The sequence below is a fragment of the Euprymna scolopes genome, chromosome 4 (assembly GCF_053919585.1).
Source record: "Euprymna scolopes isolate OS-2025 chromosome 4, ASM5391958v1, whole genome shotgun sequence".
Lineage (NCBI taxonomy): Eukaryota > Metazoa > Mollusca > Cephalopoda > Sepiida > Sepiolidae > Euprymna > Euprymna scolopes.
The window spans coordinates 7,265,156-7,284,839 of NC_136485.1; the positions used below are offsets into that span (position 1 = coordinate 7,265,156).

General features: G+C 33.8%; 2 protein-coding genes across 2 annotated transcripts in view; both read right to left on the reverse strand.

The window, feature by feature from the left end:
- The window catches only part of LOC145272817 (uncharacterized), a 731,987-nt gene that overhangs the window by 470,934 nt on the left and 241,369 nt on the right, over positions 1-19,684 (reverse strand). The gene's annotated exons all lie outside the window — the stretch shown is intronic.
- Positions 1-19,684, reverse strand: part of LOC145266628 (delta-1-pyrroline-5-carboxylate dehydrogenase, mitochondrial-like) — a 102,645-nt gene that overhangs the window by 26,759 nt on the left and 56,202 nt on the right. Inside the window, exons 3-8 of the mRNA XM_080122546.1 lie at positions 13,886-13,933; positions 11,325-11,480; positions 10,888-10,968; positions 9,022-9,093; positions 6,577-6,651; positions 265-452 (exon numbers count right to left, since the gene is read on the reverse strand). Of these exons, the coding sequence (XP_079978672.1) occupies positions 265-452; positions 6,577-6,651; positions 9,022-9,093; positions 10,888-10,968; positions 11,325-11,480; positions 13,886-13,933 (620 nt within the window). The remainder of the gene's footprint in view (positions 1-264; positions 453-6,576; positions 6,652-9,021; positions 9,094-10,887; positions 10,969-11,324; positions 11,481-13,885; positions 13,934-19,684) is intronic.

Sequence of the window (19,684 nt, forward strand, 5' to 3'; positions counted from 1 at the left end):
TGATGATTCCTTTGTAAAAAAAAAAACTTAAGAATTTTCACTTTCTTTCCTGCTTCCCGTACTGTACCAACATGCAGAAAATTGTAATGTAAACATATCTAGCTGCTAAACTCCCTATATAGTGCCTGTGTAGACAATGGTCACACATAGCAATCCCTTACATCCAAATGGCAATATGACTTCTTTGGGGTGAATAAGAGTATTATATATATATATATATATATATAATGAGCAAAAATTATCAAATGAAAAAAAAAAACTTACTTGACACTACCAGTAAAGTTGATCCCAGCCAGAAGAGGTGAAGAGGTGATTGTATTTCCAAATACGGGTCCATCAGCTGGTAAAAAGTTGATCACACCAGGTGGAACTCCAGCTTCACGCAGAAGCTTAAACGCTACCCAATTGGAAAGTATAGATGTATCTGATGGTTTCCAAAGACTTACATTTCCCTAAATTAAAAATGAAAAAATGCAAAATAAAACAATGAACAAAAATGAAGATAAAATAAATTTTGAAATTCTTTCAGTTCTTTCATAAAATTTATTTTCTCAACAAAACAAAGTGGGTCATGTAGGTTATATTTTGTAGTTAAAAAAAAAAAAAAAAAAAAAATGGCAAAGAGGTGGAAATTGTGAAATTTTAATAGACATCAATATATATTACCTCCCTTGCGCCATTAACTTAACTGTTCTCATTCAAGAAAATTTCAACCCTCTTGGTTCTGTAATCCAAGAAAATAATCCAAGTCTTCTGTGGTGCAATGTATTTCTATAGAAGATTTCTTGGTTCCTTTTGACATGAATTCTAACGCCTCACTGGAGTTAGTATTCTTTTTTTTTACAAGACCAATTCTAGGCTTTAAAATAGTTTTTCTTCTTCGGTGAAGAGGTTTACAACTCTGATTTTTTAAACAGTCTTTTCTGATTAATTCTGCGTCGTCTTCCTTGACGAATCCCGATTGAAGAAGAAACCAAACCACTGGTTTCTCTTGCTTAAACTTGCAATTTTTAACATCTTTTCTCTTGACGCGGGATAGCGAGCAGACTTCTTTCTCTTGTTCAAAACTTCCAACAAAATGGCACACACATCTCCTTTTATCAATCAAAAGGCACACACTCAACACATGATATAACAAGCAGTAGCAGCACAAGATACACCAAGAAAGGGAGGGGGTAAAGAAAGGAGATAGAAGGAAAGGCAGAAGGTGGAAAATAAAATTTCTACACATGTACACTTTTTATATAGTACTAGTAGGACCTGTGGCTTGGCATTGCCCAGGTGGAATGTATACGAATGAATTAGCTATAAAAAATAGCCACACAAAATTAAAATTATTTTTTCCTTTTTTTTTTTTTTTACAGTGATCACCACTTATCAAGGCCCAGAAGCCACTCAGGGATAAGGGTTAGTAAGTACATTACGTTAGTGTGGAGATTTGCTGAAGTGTTTACTTAAGGGGGCGGTTCATTAGGAATTTGTTAACATTGGACTTGAAGACATCCAAGTTGTAGTCCGGAGGAAAGCAGGCAGACGGAACAGAGTTCCACAGGCATGCAGTTCTAAGAAAGAAGCTTTGTTCATGGAATCCGCGTTTTGATTTAGGCACAGATATAGAGAGGGGGAAATTTTTCACAGTGGATTAAGCTAGACGGGTGTTTTTCGTGAAAGATTGGCGAGGGGGGACCAGAGATTGGAGTTCAGACGAGCATCTGACATGGAAATAACAATAAAACAAGGACAGGTTCGCAACGTCTCTTCTGTGGGAGAGAGGTTGCAGGGTAGAGAAAAGGGCATCCCCCACTAAGCCACGAAGTCTATTTTGTACTCTGTCAAGGCAGGATAGGCTGTTTTTAGCAGCTCCTGCCCAGATATGGCAACAGTATTCCATAGAGAATTGCATCAGTAGTGAGATATCTTCTGGAGCGGTAGAAGGATCACACCATCTTTCCAGCGACCTTAGCAACAGACTTGATGTACGTGTTCCATTTCAGATCAGGAGTAAAGGTCAAACCCTGAAGCTTGTCAAAACACGGGGCCTCACCCAGACGAGAGTCATCCATCACAATTGATGCCAGCTGGGGATCAGAGTGTTGATGATGTAAGGATAGGAGTTTGGTCTTGGATGCATTAAAGGTAACCAGCCACATCTTCCCCCACTGAACCACGTGCTCGAGATCAGAGGAGAGAGAATCAGAGAGAACTTTGTCATTTACAGCCTTTGATGTGTTGCCGTAGATAGTCGTGTCATCAGCATAGATGTTAACGAATGATTTAAGTATGTGTTTAGGGAGGTCCTTGATGTAGATCAGGAAGAGAGTTGGGCCCAGGATTGACCCCTGAGGGACTCCAGCATTTATATTGCAGGCCTCCGATTTTTGTCCATCTACCACTACTCTTATGAGCCTATCGGAGAGAAATGATTTAATGATTGAGAAAACATTTCCAGTTATACCGTAGCTGGAAATCTTATGCCATACTTTGTTGAAGGCCTTTGATATGTCAAGAGCAATTGCCCTAGAAAGGAAGCCTTTGTCAAGAGATTCACTAATCCTGTGGGATATAACCGTCAGCACATCTGCGGTAGATCTTGCAGAGCGGAAACCATATTGTGTGTCACTAAGAAGGTTATTCCTGCTGAGGTGGTTGACTATTTCTCTATTTAATATGGATTCCAGCAACTTACTCATAACACACAGGAGACTTATAGGTTTGTACTGAGAGGGAGATGACTTATCACCTGAATTCTTAAATACAGGGCAAACTGATGAGGTCTTCCAGGGAGTCGGAAAGCACTTCTTAAAGCAGCGCTTAAATAGTTTTGTAAGTATGGGAGCAAGTTCGTGTTGAAGCTTTTTTAACACTATAATTGGGATGCCATCAGGGCCAGTTGCTTTACTGGAATCTAGGTTCTTTATTAGCTTGGTGACCTCATGCACGGATATTTGTATGCTACCTAGCTTGTTCTGTGTTATAGGAGGAAATATGGGGAGTTGATGGCCTTTGTCGCATAGAGTAGAATTAGCTGTAAAGTTCTTTGCAAATAGTTTGGCCTTGTCTGACGCTGACGAGATGACCTCTGGTCCATTGATAATGGTTGGGATAGAACGCACACTTCTGTTCAGGATCCTATTTGTTATTTGCCAAAACTGGTGGGATCCAAGCCGCTGATCAGCTACCTTGGATTTAATAGACTGGGCATATAGCTCTCTTGCATTTTTTATTACTCTTTTACAGTGGTTGCTGGCAGACCTGAAAGCAGCTTTAGTCTCAGTGCATCTATTACGTTGATAGCTATGGAAAAAGTGATTTCTGTGCGCGATAGCAGCAGCACATTCTGGGGAGAACCATGGCTGGCTGTTAGGTTTTTGTTGGAATTTTTTAGATGGCATGAATTGGTCTATGCCTACAATTAACCATTCGGTCAGATCTGATACTATAGAGGACACTTCCTTTTCAAACATGGAGTGCAGCGGTAAATCAGATATGAATGTACGGAAGCTATCCCAGTCAGCCATAGAGTATCGGTATACAGTACGGTGGAGGGGTACGTCTGGGGGCTTCTTACATTTCGTTTTTATCTTAACTGATACGACGGAGTGGTCGGAGGATCCTAGAGGAGAATGAACGGAACATGAACATAGCTCAGGGGAAGTTGAGAGAAAAAGGTCTAGGAGGCTTGCATATTGACCGGGTGTATCGGGCACACGGGTGGGTTCGCGAACAATCTGAGTGAGGTCATAAGCAATGGCAAAATCATGACAAAACCTCCCCTCATCATCTGTCTTATTTTAATGGGTCAACCATTCCACGTTATGGACGTTGAAGTCACCACAGATGTGGATGTTAGCCGAGGGATGTGAAGACAGTATGTGGTCTATTTTCTCAGATATGCTCTTAAAGATAGTAACTCCGCTGTTGTGGGGCCTATAGAGGGCAAATATAAATGCAGTGGTGTTAGCAACTGCAACCCTGAAGCACATATAGGGTAAATTAGGATCTTCTCTAGAGATATCCCTGCCACACGGGAAGCCATCCTTAATGTAGGCACATATTCCATGCCCATAGCGATCTTGGGTGTCAGATTTAGCTGTTAAATTTGAGTATCCGTTAATTATGAACTCATCTAGGGAAGTGGTCGGCCCTATTCCAGTTTCACTTAGAAATAATACGTCCGGTTTCGTCTCCTGTAATTGGGTTTCAACCCCTGGAAGGTTGGAACGTAGACCCCTGATGTTGGAGAAGGAGACCTGGTAGTAGGGGTCTACGTTGGAAGATGGGGTTCTAGGTTTAATCAAGTTTTTATTCTGGAGATATTTCATGTTGAGGTTTTGGGGTTCCTACAATAAAATAAAGTACAAAAACCATATTTAATGTTTTAAGATACATTTTTTTCAAGCCTATCTCAAATCTTTTTGGTATGTTTTAGAAATAGGTATCCAGAAATTTGCAGCCATGATGTAAGCAGTTCCAAGTTTACAGAGAAAAGCAAATCAAGTTCTGATGCTTCTACCTAATATGAACCGAAGTAAACAGACTATTAAAACTAAAACTTATTTTAAAGTTAGGTTAGGGTAAAAAAAAGTTTGGTTTGTACTGTGTAGATTATTCAGTGAAGTTTATTGTCATTAGCTAACCATAGCTATTTTCCATCATGGTTGATATTTTTTTTGGTGTGAAGTGGTTGATAATTTCATAATTTGTAACTACCTTCACCAAAAGAAAAAATTTTAATTTAAAGCAGAAAATATTTTTAATGAAAAAAAAAAAAATGTACATGCCCTACCACTTTAAAAACAGAAAATAAATATTTTTAATGTAAAAAAAAAAAGAAAGAAATTCTGTCCCAAATTGAGAAACCATTTTGTTATATGCTCATTTACAGCAATTGTGTGCTCACTCCTCATTAAATTTATAAAGGAAAGTGATCCTCGCTTTAAAATATTAATTTTTAAAAATATTTTTTTAAGCTGTTTTTATGGATTGAAAAGAAAAAAGTAGAATTTGAGGAGTTAAACTATGTCAGATGTAATAGCAAAAAAAAAAAAAAAAAAAAAAAGAAAAAAAAGGGGGGGGGAGAGGTCTGCTAAGGGGTCAAAATTGAAAAATTGATACTTGGTGGTCATCTGAGTTTTATCTATTTGTCAACTGTTTCACAAGGTTTGAAAACACTTATCAAAGAGCTGATCTAATGATTAACATACTTGACTCACTGTCTAAGTTTTGGTTTCAATCTCTGCTAGAGTTTTTTTTTTTTTTTTTTTTTTTTTTACAAGAATTAAACAGCTTAGAAAATCATAATACTTGCATGCACCTGTCTCAGTTTCTTTCTGACATTTTTTTTTTTTTTTTTTACTTTATTTCTTTAAAAGGAATTTAACATTACATTTAATACCAGCCAATGCTGGGTACATCATCTAGTAATGAATAAAATAAAAATTGTAATTATAAGTAAATTCAAATAATTAATATATTTTAGTTTACATACATGCTAAGTCAAAGTTCCGAGTGGAATCACTCTTTTTGCTTTAAAATACTTAATGCAATTTGTCATCAGTTGATTTAATGTCTGTTTTACTTGCTGGCATCCTCGATAAATATCTATAAAAACTATGAGATTATAATTGTGTAACATCTGTATTTTCTCAAAATTTTATGTTTAAAAAACATTTAGATGATACAGGTAAGAACGCTTCCGATTTGTGGAGACAATTTTTGTTAACATCAGGAGTTAAAAATTCTACGTTCATGGATATTACATTTGTATGGAATCTGAATGTTAAAACGAAAGAACTATGATCAAATAATTCCTTTTCTGTTCCAGGCAGAGTTACCTCCTCATTTCACCTGTTTCACGCGTTCTTGGATGTGAAAACAGGATGAGACGGTCACTAACAGGTGCCAACAAAAAGATGACTAAATCCAGGTAAATTAAGGTATATTACTTTTAATTAATAATAGCGGACTAAGACTGATAGATGCAATTAGTATCATTCTATGCGTTGTTGCCTCCTTGTAAATAAAATGTCTACGTCAACTGTGAGTATTCTCATTTTTGTCCACTATTTTCTGTTATTCATATAATCGTCTTTGTGCATAATTTTCCCTAAGTATTAATAGTTATGTTATACCAACCCCTCCCTCCACTTCATTAGTATCGGAATTTAGCACTTTTCTAGAAAGATTAAATGAATCTAATTTCTAATGCATAAGTCTGAGAATTTTCAAAGTGGAGAAGAACAAAAAATACAAAACAAACAAGTTGATTGTCCAGAGTAATAAAGACGGCGAGAAACACACAATGAATTGAAGGTAAAAGTATCAAGATCCCACACGACACTATAGAAGTTGAGCGCATGGTCGTCCATATATCTACTTGTCATCTATCCATTGTAAACTCAAACCCATCGTTCCTTGTGAGGCGTGATATTTATAATGGGTGATAGCTCAACACTACGGGTGACAGGTTCTTTCATTACAACGCATGTGTATATATATATATCATTATTATTATAAAATGCATGTAAACATATACAGATTAAAGTAAAAGAGAAAAGTGTGACCATTAAAACTTACTAATAATGCTGGCGCCACAGGTAAATGAGCTCCAATAGCTGTAAAATTGAATGGTGTAATGGCTGCCCAGAATCCCTGAGGGAATATAAAAAACATTTTTTAAACATTAAAAACATTTCAGAAGAAATAAATTTTTTTAATTTGAAACAAAAAAGTCTAATAGTTTTTTTTTGTTTTATATTTTGTTTATCAAAAATGTTTTGCAATAATATACAACATTTTAATTAAAAAAAAATTTTTAATTAAAAGAAAAAATCTAATACTTTTTTTAATTTAAACAAACAAAAAAAAGATTTTGCTATAAAGATACAAAATTTTCAGTAAATGTAATGAAAACAAAAATTCAGAACTCCTCACCAATGCCACAATTCGTAAAAACTTCACTGAAACCATAATTCACAACACCAACTCATTGTCTATGCTCTCTCTCTCTTGACTGTCAAGAATTTGACGCCTGTCTTTTTGATTCATTCTTCTTATATTCACTATTCTCCTCATAACAGCACATGTATATAAAGAACCCATCTACAAACTTTTTTTCTTCCCCGATCCCATCACCTGATAGGCCAAACAGATGCACTGCTATTTGTCTGAGCAGTATCTTCCATTCATCACAAATGTATTTGAACAAACATTTTTTGTTACTCTCTTGCATGTCAACTTGGCAGTGAAACAAGTGCTATACATTCTAAAACCAAATCAAAGAATTAAGATTTAAGAATGATTAATTAACAAAACAAATCTAGCAATTAAAAAAAAAATTATATAAATAGGTAATACGTGCTATTTTTTGCATCAACTCAATAGCATGCATGGATACACCAGGCATGAGAGTGCAGAGAAAACTAAGGAAGAACTGCATAAAGTGTGTACGAAATGACTGTAACATGACTGGTATGAACACTTTAGATTGCACGACGAACAGGTGTAAGATGTTGCCTGGATCATGACTTTGAATTAGACTGCGTGAAATGTTGTTTGGTGTTGCCAACCAAAGTCTGGGATAAACACAGCATCTTAAATACCAAAACCGGATAATGCAAAACTATTTCACAATGAAATTTCCATGAATTCCAAAAACTTTATACCTATGGAACACAATGCCAGGAAACTGATTCCCTGCTGATAACAACATGATTATTTAAAGTCAAGAAATACTTGAGACATCTTATGTAATCAAATTCTACCATTTTTAACCACTATTTCCAATCTTTACAGTTTGCAATTCAGCAGACAATCCCATTAACTCTTATTCTTAAGTGGCTTTTGGTCTTGGTATGTGGTAACTTTTCTTTTTCTTCTATTATATAAAGGAAACTTGTCTGCATGTTTGTATGTCCACTAAAAACTTTTGTCACCCACATCAAACAGGCATGAACTGGGTACCGTTAGAAAGAGCTATCTCTAGAACACATATCGAAAAATTAGGAAAAAAACAAAAATCAGCAATTATTTCATGTAGAAATGTCATTTTGTTTGAAGCAGAGACGATCAGGTTTTTGACGCGGTTTGTTGATCACGCATGCGTGAATGATCGATTCGTGGTTTCATTTTAAAAAGCTAAATTTGCAATGTGATAACATTGTTGACGTCTTAGTCCTATCGATAGTGTTCGCTTACAAACTTAAGTTTTGCAGGTTTGCGCCCAGCATGCGTCATTTTTTTCTCTCTCCTATCTTTAAGAGTTCAACTTTCTAACCCCCCCAGTCTATTATATATAAAGGGCAAAAGTGTGTGTGTGTGTGTGTTTGTCCATCTAAAACTCCAAAAATATACAACAAATCCTGACAAAGTACTTTTCTTTTTAATCAGTAACTCTGGAAAAAAAAAAAAATCATCTAAATTTAGAAAAAAAGATTTAAAAATTTACTTGTTTTGTTCAAACTGGGGACGGGGCATTCTATCAGATGCCAAACATTCACTCGTTATCTCATATATTCCAACAGAGAAATCTTTTTAAGAATCTAACTGTCTCTTTAAGTGTAATTGTTTGAATTTCTCTTGCACTTAGTTCACTGGGTATATTTGCCAGCTATTTTTTAGATTCATACTTTGTGCGGTCAATATATCATTTAAGGTTATCAAGAAGTAAACACAATTTTTAATGCTATTGCATATTAAAACAACCAAGGAAATTGAAGACGCTAAGTCAGGATTTAATTTATATTTTTTAACTATTGTCATTTCTCTATTAAAGAGCGGGAAGGATGGAGAAACTTAGTTTTAGTAGTGCTTTGGAGGTATCCTTAAATTTTATTTAGCACTTCCCGCAGTGTTTTGAATTTTATTTTTCACTCATCTTTTCCAGGGGGCAGAAGGTGAGGAACATCCCACTTTTTAACATTTTCTATTTAGTTTTATGGTTCTATATAATGCCGGGCAGCTCTACTAGTTAGCATATAAAATGAGTTTTCTTTTTGTACGTAATTAATAAATGTATCTTACCTCAGTCCCTCTGTATTTTACCCTGTTCAGTTCGACATCACTTGGACTGATTGGTTTATATTTAAACATTTGCTACAAAAAAAAAATAAATAAATAAAAATAATGTTTTTTTTTGCAGTTTCAAGGAAATTGTAAAAAGTTCTGTTGTCTCAAACAGAGCTTTTTACACAAAAACTATGGTTTTATCTGAAAATTTTTTAACAGTACAATATTGTCAGAGTTAATGGTGAAATGATTCATTACAAACAAGATATTGGTTCTTATCCAGAATTCAACCTAATTAAAAAAAAAAAAATCTTTCATTATATATATATATATATATATATATATATCTCTTGGAATGAAAATGTCATTCAAAAAATCATAAATTGATCAAGTTTAATTATTTTTTTTTTTTTACTCATTAATATTTCACAACTATTACAAGGCTAACTAAAACAAATAAAACAAAAAAAACTTGGTAGTCTAATTGAGTTTTGTCACTTGATTTCTAAAACATGGTGGATCTTTATAAAATTTGATTTTCTTAAAAAAAAAAAAAATTATCAATTGACATGATTTTTAGATCACATCCTTGTTCCGTAACAGATACAAAGATTTTTTTTCTGCATTTGTTTTTTTTTTTAATTAGGTTGAATTCTAATAAATCATAATGAATCATTTCAATATTAACTCAAACAATATTTAATACGTACAAAGATTTTTCTGTACTTTTGTTTTTTTAATTAGGTTGAACTTTGGATAAGCACCCAAGTTATTTTGTAATCATTTCTGAAGTTTGCAATAAAAAAAGAAATTTAAAAAGGAACAAAAAAGAAAAAAGCATGGAGAATTGAAAAGAAGTTTTATGCTTTTTGAAGAGAATTCAAAATGCATATAATTTAAAGTCAGATGTTACAAACTGGCTTCACACTACAAGTAACCTTATAGGATGGGAATGTGTTACCAGATGTCCATTTAATGTTAAGGTAACATCAAAAGTTGTCAAAATGAACATGCAACCATGCTTTTCCAACAACTCATGGTTCGACATTTCTTAATCCAGACAAAATCATAAGACGCCGTTTGATAATCTGGTTCTTGCCCAAAATTCCTCCTATATTAAAAAATAAAAAAAAACAAACTATGCATTATATGTTTAACCATGACAAAACAAAAATATCATATTCCAAAAATCATGTAAATGAACAAGTGGTTATATGTTTTAAATAAAATCAGGTTTTACTGAAGAGCAATTCACTAAAGGAGTGGGAGAAGGAGAAAATCATTCAGAGTTGTGAGATTTATGTTGTAATCCCTATGAACTCCAATTAATTGCTTAAAAATAATTTTCTTGATGAAAATGAACTTGATAAATTTACGTGATTTTTGGAATGATATTTTTTTATTATTTTAATATTAATATGGGGGAATTTTCGACAAAAACTGATAATCCTACAGCAGTAAGAATAATTTAAGCAGCCAACAGATAGTTTTGTGTTTTGAGTTTGCACTACAACTGTTGTCTCCCTTTATTTTGTAGATTGTATCTTATGCTTAAAGATATTTTTTGCAAGCAAATTCAAATGGTAGCAGCAACAACCGTATTCTTAAGCAATATGGCCAAACTTCTAGCAATCAAAGGTGATTTAGAGAAATGCTGGTTGTATCTTGAAACTGAACAGTCCTAGATTCACCTCTGCATGTAATCACTGTCTATTTGCAAAGGACACATACCAGTCAGCCATTTATTCCGCTACTTCTCTGCATCATCAGCACAAACATTGGAGGCGGGTAGATGAATAAGATTACCCTAAGATAACGAAAATAAACAAAGCATTACATCAATTTTTAAAATGAAAAAAAAAAAAAAAAAAAGTTGCTTACTGATCCAAACTGGACATTGAATCGGTAGAAATCAGCCAATTCTGCCACACAATCAATCTCGGCTTGAATTATTGTTTTCGCCTGAAACGAAAACAAAAAATGTATTCAAATGTAATTTGTAATATCCATATTCTATTTTATGAATTGAATTAAATGTTTTGCATTTATGTTTATAAGATTAATTTTTTTTCCTATTTTTTTGGTAGAAGAAAAAAATGATCTTTTATTACTTTTAATATAATTTTAATTTGCATTCATGTTTATAAGATTAATTTTATTTTCCTATTTTTTCCTTTTTTATTAGTAGGAAAAATAAAATGAAGTTCTATTATTACTTTTAAATGTAGTTCTGATGTGGAGATTTTAATAATATATGAAAGTTTTGTAAAAATTATTAAAGAAAATCTAAAAACAACAAAAACTGGTGAAATGGTTACCTGTCCCAACATAGTGGTGGCCATCAGTTCCCAACGATATTCATTGCTGACTAAATCAGCTGCCTTCAAGAAAATCTTAGCTCGTTCTTCAAATGGGACACGGGACCAACTTTGACGGGCCTTTTCACCAACAGCAATCGCTTTTTTGATGATAGCCTAAGATTAAAAATATATATATATATATATATATATATAAATTTCAATTTTTAAATATAGATTCTCATGCTGAAATAAATTGAGATTAAAATAATATGAAATACAAAGAAAAAAAAGCTGTCTCAATATAAGGTCCACAGGTAATTTCATAAAAATATCTCCAACTACAAAGATGCTGTCATCGAATGCCAAACCAGTGATCCATAGGAACAAATCGTCTGAAAACATGTAAACAATTCTAAGTATGCTTACACATTATGAAAAATCATTGCATGAAAAATAGGTGCTTCTTCATTAAAATCGAAGTATTGAATGTTAGATATCATTTTTTTTAGTGATTCTTTGTTATTAAAGCGAAATTCAAAAATTGGAATATTAAATTTCGAGTAAAACCAATGGTATCTACTTAATTGTCATGCTACAGTAATGAACATATCCAAAAATTATGAAAAACGATATAGTAGAAAGTTAATTATTAATCAAAATAGTTTCCAAAAACATTAGCAAAAACTGAGTTATACTAAAAAAAAGAAGTTTGTCTTGTAATAAGGGAGGTAATTATTTTCTGAAATCTAAAGCCAATTTAGCAACTCAATTTTTGCTAAATGTCTTTGGAAACTATTTTCTTTAATAATTCATTGGTTTTATTTTTCTTTCACATGTCAGGGTAAGTTAGGAAGTGTAGCATAAAAAAAACAAGCTTCTGTTAGTGATGGTTTCGCCTGGAAGTGCCCCACTACCAAATAACTGGTGCGTAAGGTACAATAGTACCTAATCACGTGAAAAAAAAAAATGTTTCTACTTATTTCCACAAAAAAAAAAAAAAATTCATGAAATTTTAGTAGATTGTTATATTTTATTTTATTGCTTTTACACTTTTTTTAAAATTGTAATTCGTATCTGATAAATGTTATTTTCTGTTTCTTAGCATTTTTAGATTTGATTAATGCTACGCCTATTCCGGCTGTTTCATCAGTGGTCAAGTCCAAGTGGACATCTATGGAAATCCGGTTCGTAAGGTGCAACAATAACAAAACTGCTACTTTGTATGAGAGTACGTAACTATGATGAATGTATTCACATGTTTTTCATGGCAAAAATCATGAGAAATTATAAAGTAGAAGATGGTCACATACTTTTTAAATAAAATTTAAATGAGAAATTTAAAAACTTTGAAGTGTTGGATATAATGATAAAAATTATTTTTTTCATTAACTTTTTTCGTGTTGTAAGTCCAATATTTCGATAATAGACTCTCCAGGGTAGGAAGTCGTCCATGATTTCTTTCTTTCTTTTTGACCCACCAGAACAGCATGTACATTTCTTTTCTCTTCTACTCAGACGCATTGCCTCCACCATACCACCAAAATGAGGAAAAAGAAAAAGATTACGGACTTCCTATCCTGAAGAGGCTATTTATTAAAATATTGGACTTACAACACAAAAAAAGGTAAAAAATGATTTTATCCGGCACTTCAAAGTTTTCAAATTTCTCATTTAAATTTTATGAGAAATTGTTTTTAATAATATGCTTTGAACTAATGTTGACTAATTTGTGTCTACGTTTTGCTGATTATCAAAAAAAAAAAAAAAAAAGTCACTTATTTAAAAAATATATTAATATAATTTATTTTTGTTAATTTCTTAAAATTTAAGAAACTAAAAATTCTTTAGAACTTGTGCGAGAGTCAAACTCATATTGACATCGTAAAAACTGCCTTTGAAATGTGAATTCTGCCTACTCCTTTTTTGTCAAACGAATTATTCATCAATGAAAGACAATTTTCAAAAGACATGGAAAATATTTTGTATTGGTGATTATGTGAAACTTTACTAGGGGTGGGTGGAGATAGATAAAAAGTTGATATAAAATTGAAATCTGTGGTTAGGGTTTTCGTGATATGTGAGCTTCAAATGTTATTTTTTTAGTAACAAAATAATATTTTCATGAAATAAACTAAAACTGGCAATTTCAGTTAAGTATTGAACTCAATAAAAAAATAAAAAAAAGGCAAAGAGTCATTACATAATATTAAAACTAATGTTTTAATCACTTACATGTTGCAAGCACACAAAATCAGAAATTTGTTAGAAATGAGGTGATCACTTTATGTTAAATTAATATAAAAAGTTTTTTCAATATTTTTATACCAAACATTTCAATTTGTTTGAAATTTTATTTTATTTCCTAATGAGGGCTTTGTTATAAAGCTGAATATTAGAAACTAAATAAATATATGTTTATTTTAAAAATAAAAAATAAATGTATGTTTATTTTAAAAATAAAAGAAATATCGCATGTGTCTGATCTTCTGTTATCTTTTGAATTTTTTTTTTCAACCCTGCATTGAGATAGGAAAATATGCTTTCCGCTACGAAATGACAAGTTCTGCAAAATCACTTACTTCATCGGCGTAATAATACTTTGCAATTTTCTTCTGGTGATCAAATGGCTGCAAAAGAAACAAAAATTTTTATAAAATAATCTCAAATATTTTCAATAAAAAAAAAAGAAAAAAAAAAAAAAGAAAAGCAAGAATATTAATTTAAGACAATAGAAACTAGTGGAACCTGTGGAAATTCCACAGGGGACAGATTCATATGTAATAACATTACAAGTTGATTTTTTCTTTTTAGATACTTGCTATTTTATCAAATATTCACGAAAAGAGCTATGTAAAAGATGCTTAAAACCGTTTGAATTATGCTAATACCATCAGTAGTTCAAAAGTTATGAGTATTTTAAGTGCCAAAATTTAGACTTTTCCGTGGACATTTTTCTTTCGAAAAAGTGGACTAAATTACGGACCTCAACATTTCAAGAAATTCGGTAATTTTGCCACCATTTATTTTTCAAGCTTTTCTCATGAAATTTCGCAGTCTTATGTAAAATTGTGTGTTCTTTCTGATTATGCAGTCAAATCTGATGTATCTCTTTACCATAAGCCATGAATTATAAATTAAGATGTACAAATTTCAACTTTTTTTAAACTGGCGCATGGTATCATACAGTGGGTGTCTATTCATGAACAAAACTAAGTATTATAGTCGTATTTAAATATAGCTTTAAGAGCAGCCATTTTCCTGCCTCCTAAACAAAGGAGGCTTAATCTGGGATGTAGCCATTCAATGCTTAAAGAGCATTCATGGCCGGTATTTATTACTCCTTTTCTCCTCTCTCAAAAAAAAAAAAAAAAAAATTTTTCATATAGATTTTGGATTTCTGTAAAAGATGGAAATTCCCATAGTCGACCAGAACTTATGCATTTTGGGATCAATCCAATTTTCAATTTTGTAAATCCTCTCAATCTGGCCCAAAATATACCCCTATTTTCTGAGATGCAACCATGAATCGTACTCTACATGAATCAGCGATGTAACTTTCACAGTATCAGGATACCAGGAATCCTGATAAGCAACAACTATATATTCAGTTGATGGTAATTTTTGTCATTTCTATTCTGCTGTTTTACTGAAAATTCAACTATTGTAACAAAGAAATAAAACAGTAATTTTTTTCCTTGTTTCCACCTTAACATTTAAAATGATTACCTTTACAGGTTTTAGGGTATGCTGAAAACGAAAATTTTCTGCAGATAAGTAGTTTTCCAGATATTAAGCAATGTCATTTCTTATGTTATCACTGGTGGCCATCTTGGTATGCGCAAGCACACAAACATAACCCCTAAGAAACTATGCATAAACGCACATACCAAGATGGCCACCAGCAATAACATAAGAAATGACATTGCTTAATATCTGGAAAGCTACTTATTTGCGGAAAATTTAAATGTGATATTCGTTTTCAGCATACCCGGAAACCTTGAAAGTAGTAATTTTAACAAAAAATGTTAAGGCGGAAACAAGGTAAAAAATTTACAAAAATACACCACAATCAAATTCTTTATCGAACCACCTAATTATTATTATTATTATTTAGATATCCTCAGTTAATAAAAAAAAAACAAAAAAAAAACAGGTTTGTTTTACAGATTCGAAAAAAAAATGGTCTTGACAATGAGGTAAAAATAAATTCAAGTTTCACAATATATTTTAATTGTTAGGTGAAAGTACAGACTAGTTTACAAAACACTCTTCCTTCCCCATGTTTAGAATGAGTTTCTAAATAATAACGTTATTATTTCAGCATGGTAGCATAAGTTACGTTTAAACCAGGACCAAACTCAAAGAAAACCAACCTGCCTCCTCCCTTGAGGCTTGCATTTACTAATATCCGCGGGCTTAGAACTAACTTAGATGATGTTGAGTCATTTCTCCTTGTAAACACCCCGGATATCTTAGCATTAAGTGAAACTAACCTTCACTCCTCCATACCCTCTAACCACTTTAACATGCCTGGTTATCTCCCACTCTACCGTAAGGACTCAGACAGACATATGCATGGACTTGGAGTCTATATTCGAAACACCCTCCCCCTAACTAGAGAAATAAAACTAGAATCAGAGGGCCAGGCCTTTATGTGCTTCAGACTAAATATGCAACACAATATTAGCTACTTATATTTTCTCTACCGCTCTCCCTCAAACCAAGACTGTACCCTAATAAACAAAGTCTCAGACAGCATAGATATAGCACTCTCCCTCGATACTAGCGCACAAATAAATGTATTTGGTGACTTCAATGTCCACCACAGTAACTGGCTAGGATTCTCAAATCACACAGACGTAGCTGGTAGCGCCACATATAGCTTCTCTATATCTCATTCCCTATCTCAGATGGTTACATTTCCGACACGTTTCCCAGACCAGCACGATCAACATGCCTCACTTCTAGATCTCTTTCTGACAACAGTTCCCAATGACTGTACAACAAATGCCCATAGCCCACTCGGGAATGCTGATCACGCTGTGATAATGGTAGAAATCAGCCTAAATTCTCGCCCTAAAACTGAAGACCCACTACTCAAAACAACGAGGTATTACAAAAAGGCTGATTGGGAAGCCATCAGGGAGCTCATCAGAGATGCCCCATGGCAAAATATCTTTACTCTTCCAGCCGAACAGTGTGCAAATGAGACAACTGAATGGTTCAAAACTGCTATTGAAGCACATGTTCCCGCACGGAAATGCTATAGCAAGCCCCACTCCCCCCAATGGTTTACTTCTGCTTGTGCAGCTGCCATTTGTCAAAGGCAGCATGCGTTCCGCAGATTCAACCGACATAAGTCCAGCTCAAATAAACAGAAGTTTATAGAAGCTAGAAATAATTGTAAGAGAGTGATAGACACAGCTAAGTCAGATTACTCTGAAACCACCAGAAAGCGCATCGAAGCACAGAAATTAGGAACCCGGGATTTTTGGAAAATCTACAACAGCGTAGTTAATAATGGACAGTCAATTATTCCCCCACTAACAAACAATCATGAGGTTGCTTGCACGGCAACTGACAAAGCTAATCTGCTTGCCAGTCGGTTTGCCTCAAACTCCACACTGAACTCGGTACACCACTCACTCCCTGATTTTCCTCTGCGAACAGACGCCACACTTGACGACTTGAAAATCACCCCTTCTCAGGTACATGCTATTATAAAAAACCTAGACACCTCTAAAGCATGTGGACCAGATCTCATCCCGGCTGTGCTATTAAAAAAATGCTCTGCCGAGGTTGCTCCAGTTCTGTCCAAACTTTACATTACAATAAATGCCTTAACGAATCTTGTTTTCCCGACTGCTGGAAAACCGCCTCTGTGGTACCAGTCTTCAAGAATTCTGGTGAAAGAACTGACCCACTAAATTATCGCCCCATTAGCCTCCTCCCGCTTTTCGCCAAATTTTGAGTCCTTAGTTAATAAAGCCCTAGTCCAGCACCTAACAGCTGCTAAACTCTTGACTGACAAACAATATGGATTCAGGCAAGCCCGTTCAACAGCAGATATCTTAACTGTAGTTTCTGAACGTATATACCGTTCATTGGATAAAACAGGGGAGGGTAGAGCGGTGGCCCTTGATATATCTAAGGCTTTTGACAGGGTATGGCACGATGGTCTTCTAAGGAAAATTAGATCATATGGAATCACTGGAAGAATTCATAACGTAATTAAATCCTTCTTAAGTAATAGAAAAATCAAAGTTGTCCTCGACGGACGTACATCCAAACAATATGACATAAATGCGGGAGTGCCTCAGGGGTCTATCCTTGGACCTCTATTGTTCCTGATATTCATAAACGACCTCCCTGATAATATTGTTTCGGAGATGGGTATATTTGCCGATGACACCACTCTCTATAACAGATATGAGGGGAAAACAAATGAACACATATCCAAGAAAATGGCAGAAACACTAGAGGATGACCTCCAATCCGTAGTGGAATGGGGACAAAAATGGTTGGTCTCATTCAATGCTGCTAAGACTAAGCTTGTTTCCTTCAATAACTACAAGAAACCTTCTCTACCACCAATAGCAATGGCCAAGAACACATTGCCTGAAAGTACTTCTTTTAAACTCCTCGGCCTAACGTTTACAGGGAATATGAACTGGAATAGATACATTGAGAGCATTGCCAAGGCTGCTGCAAGGAAGGTTGGCTTCCTCTACCGTGCTAGAAAACTACTTACGCCTGACAGTATCCTATACCTCTATAAGGCAACCATTCGCCCATGTATGGAGTACTGTTGTCACATCTGGGCTGGTGCATCTGCTGCTTGTCTCTCGCTCCTGGACAGGGTTCAAAAAAGAGTCGCAAACCTGATAGGTCCTGAACTGTCATCTAGGCTTCAACCTCTGTCCCATCGACGAGATGTTGCATCCCTCTGCCTGTTCTACAAATACTTTAATGGTGAATGCTCTGACGAACTGCAAACACTTGTACCTCCCCGACGTAACTACCCCCGACAAACCCGACAAGCTACTAAGTCTCATCCCTTTACAGTGGAGATCCCTAGGTGCAAGAAAGCCTTTTACTCCAATAGTTTCTTCCCCAGAACTGCGGGTCTTTGGAACTCCCTTCCGGGATTCTGCTTTCCCAACTGCAATGATATGCAGAAGTTCAAGTGTAATGTTAACAAACATCTTTCTACTCTTCTCCCTTCATAATGACCCCGCTAATTAATTCCCTAATAGTAGCCCCCTGCTTCAAAGTGGCACTGTGCCTTGTTTGGGGTGAAAATTGAATAAAAAAAAAAAAAAAAAAAAAAAAGTGCACAAGTACCTTTTATTTGTTATATATATTTTTTTTTTACCCCTAAAAGACACAATTCTACCTTAAGTACAAGTAAGAAGTTATAAATACAATGAAAACAGAAACGCATGTATTTTTTACATTTTGTTGTTTTTTAACGCTTTTAATACACGTGTACTAAAACAACAAAATAGTATTGTTTGGAAATCAAATTTGAAAATAATTTTTTTAAATTGACAAACTCAGAATAAAAAAAATGAAATTGATTTTTCTGCTTTTGTTTTGTAAGCAGAAAAAACGAAACTTGTTAATGCACTGACTAAAGTCATTTCATTAAAGAAATTTCCGCACAATTAATAATTATCAAATGTTTACATATTATACATGAAAATAATTCTGAAACTATTATCTATATGAAAATGGATGATATATACAGATTTATCTTATCAAGTTTGAAATATTCTTCGTCAACTTTGCTTGATTGTAAAAATATAAATCAAAGTCCAGTAGAGACGGACTTCTATGCTTATATAGCCTGTAAAATTTCAGCCATATCCAATCTAATTTGACCCTGCGCATATGTATCCAAATGTAAACATTAAAAAACTTTCCCTTTTTACTGTCGTCATTTTTTTTTTTTAACCATTTTTAACTTGGAACATAAAATCATTGAATGCATTCATTGGAATGCTTATTCTATTCTCTTTCCAGCAATGTAATTCTTTTAAAAATTGACACACAAATAAAAAAAATATGACTTGTTGAAGTGCATTAGGTACCTAATATTGCTGATATGTCCACGGAAATACAGCATATACTTGTAATGCTATATGTAATATATTGATGTTGGCATTCTGCAGGTATTCAGTGTAAAAGGAGTCACTGATATTAATTGTAGCTCTTTTGTTAAAACTGCAAAAGTATTTATCCAAGCTAGCAGGGATGCCCTGCATAGCCAGGTAATAAAATACGCTTAAATATGATATTTTAACTCTTGCAGATTTCGTATATATTTTCATAAACTTAATGTTCTATTGATTTTTATATATTATAAATTTGTGATT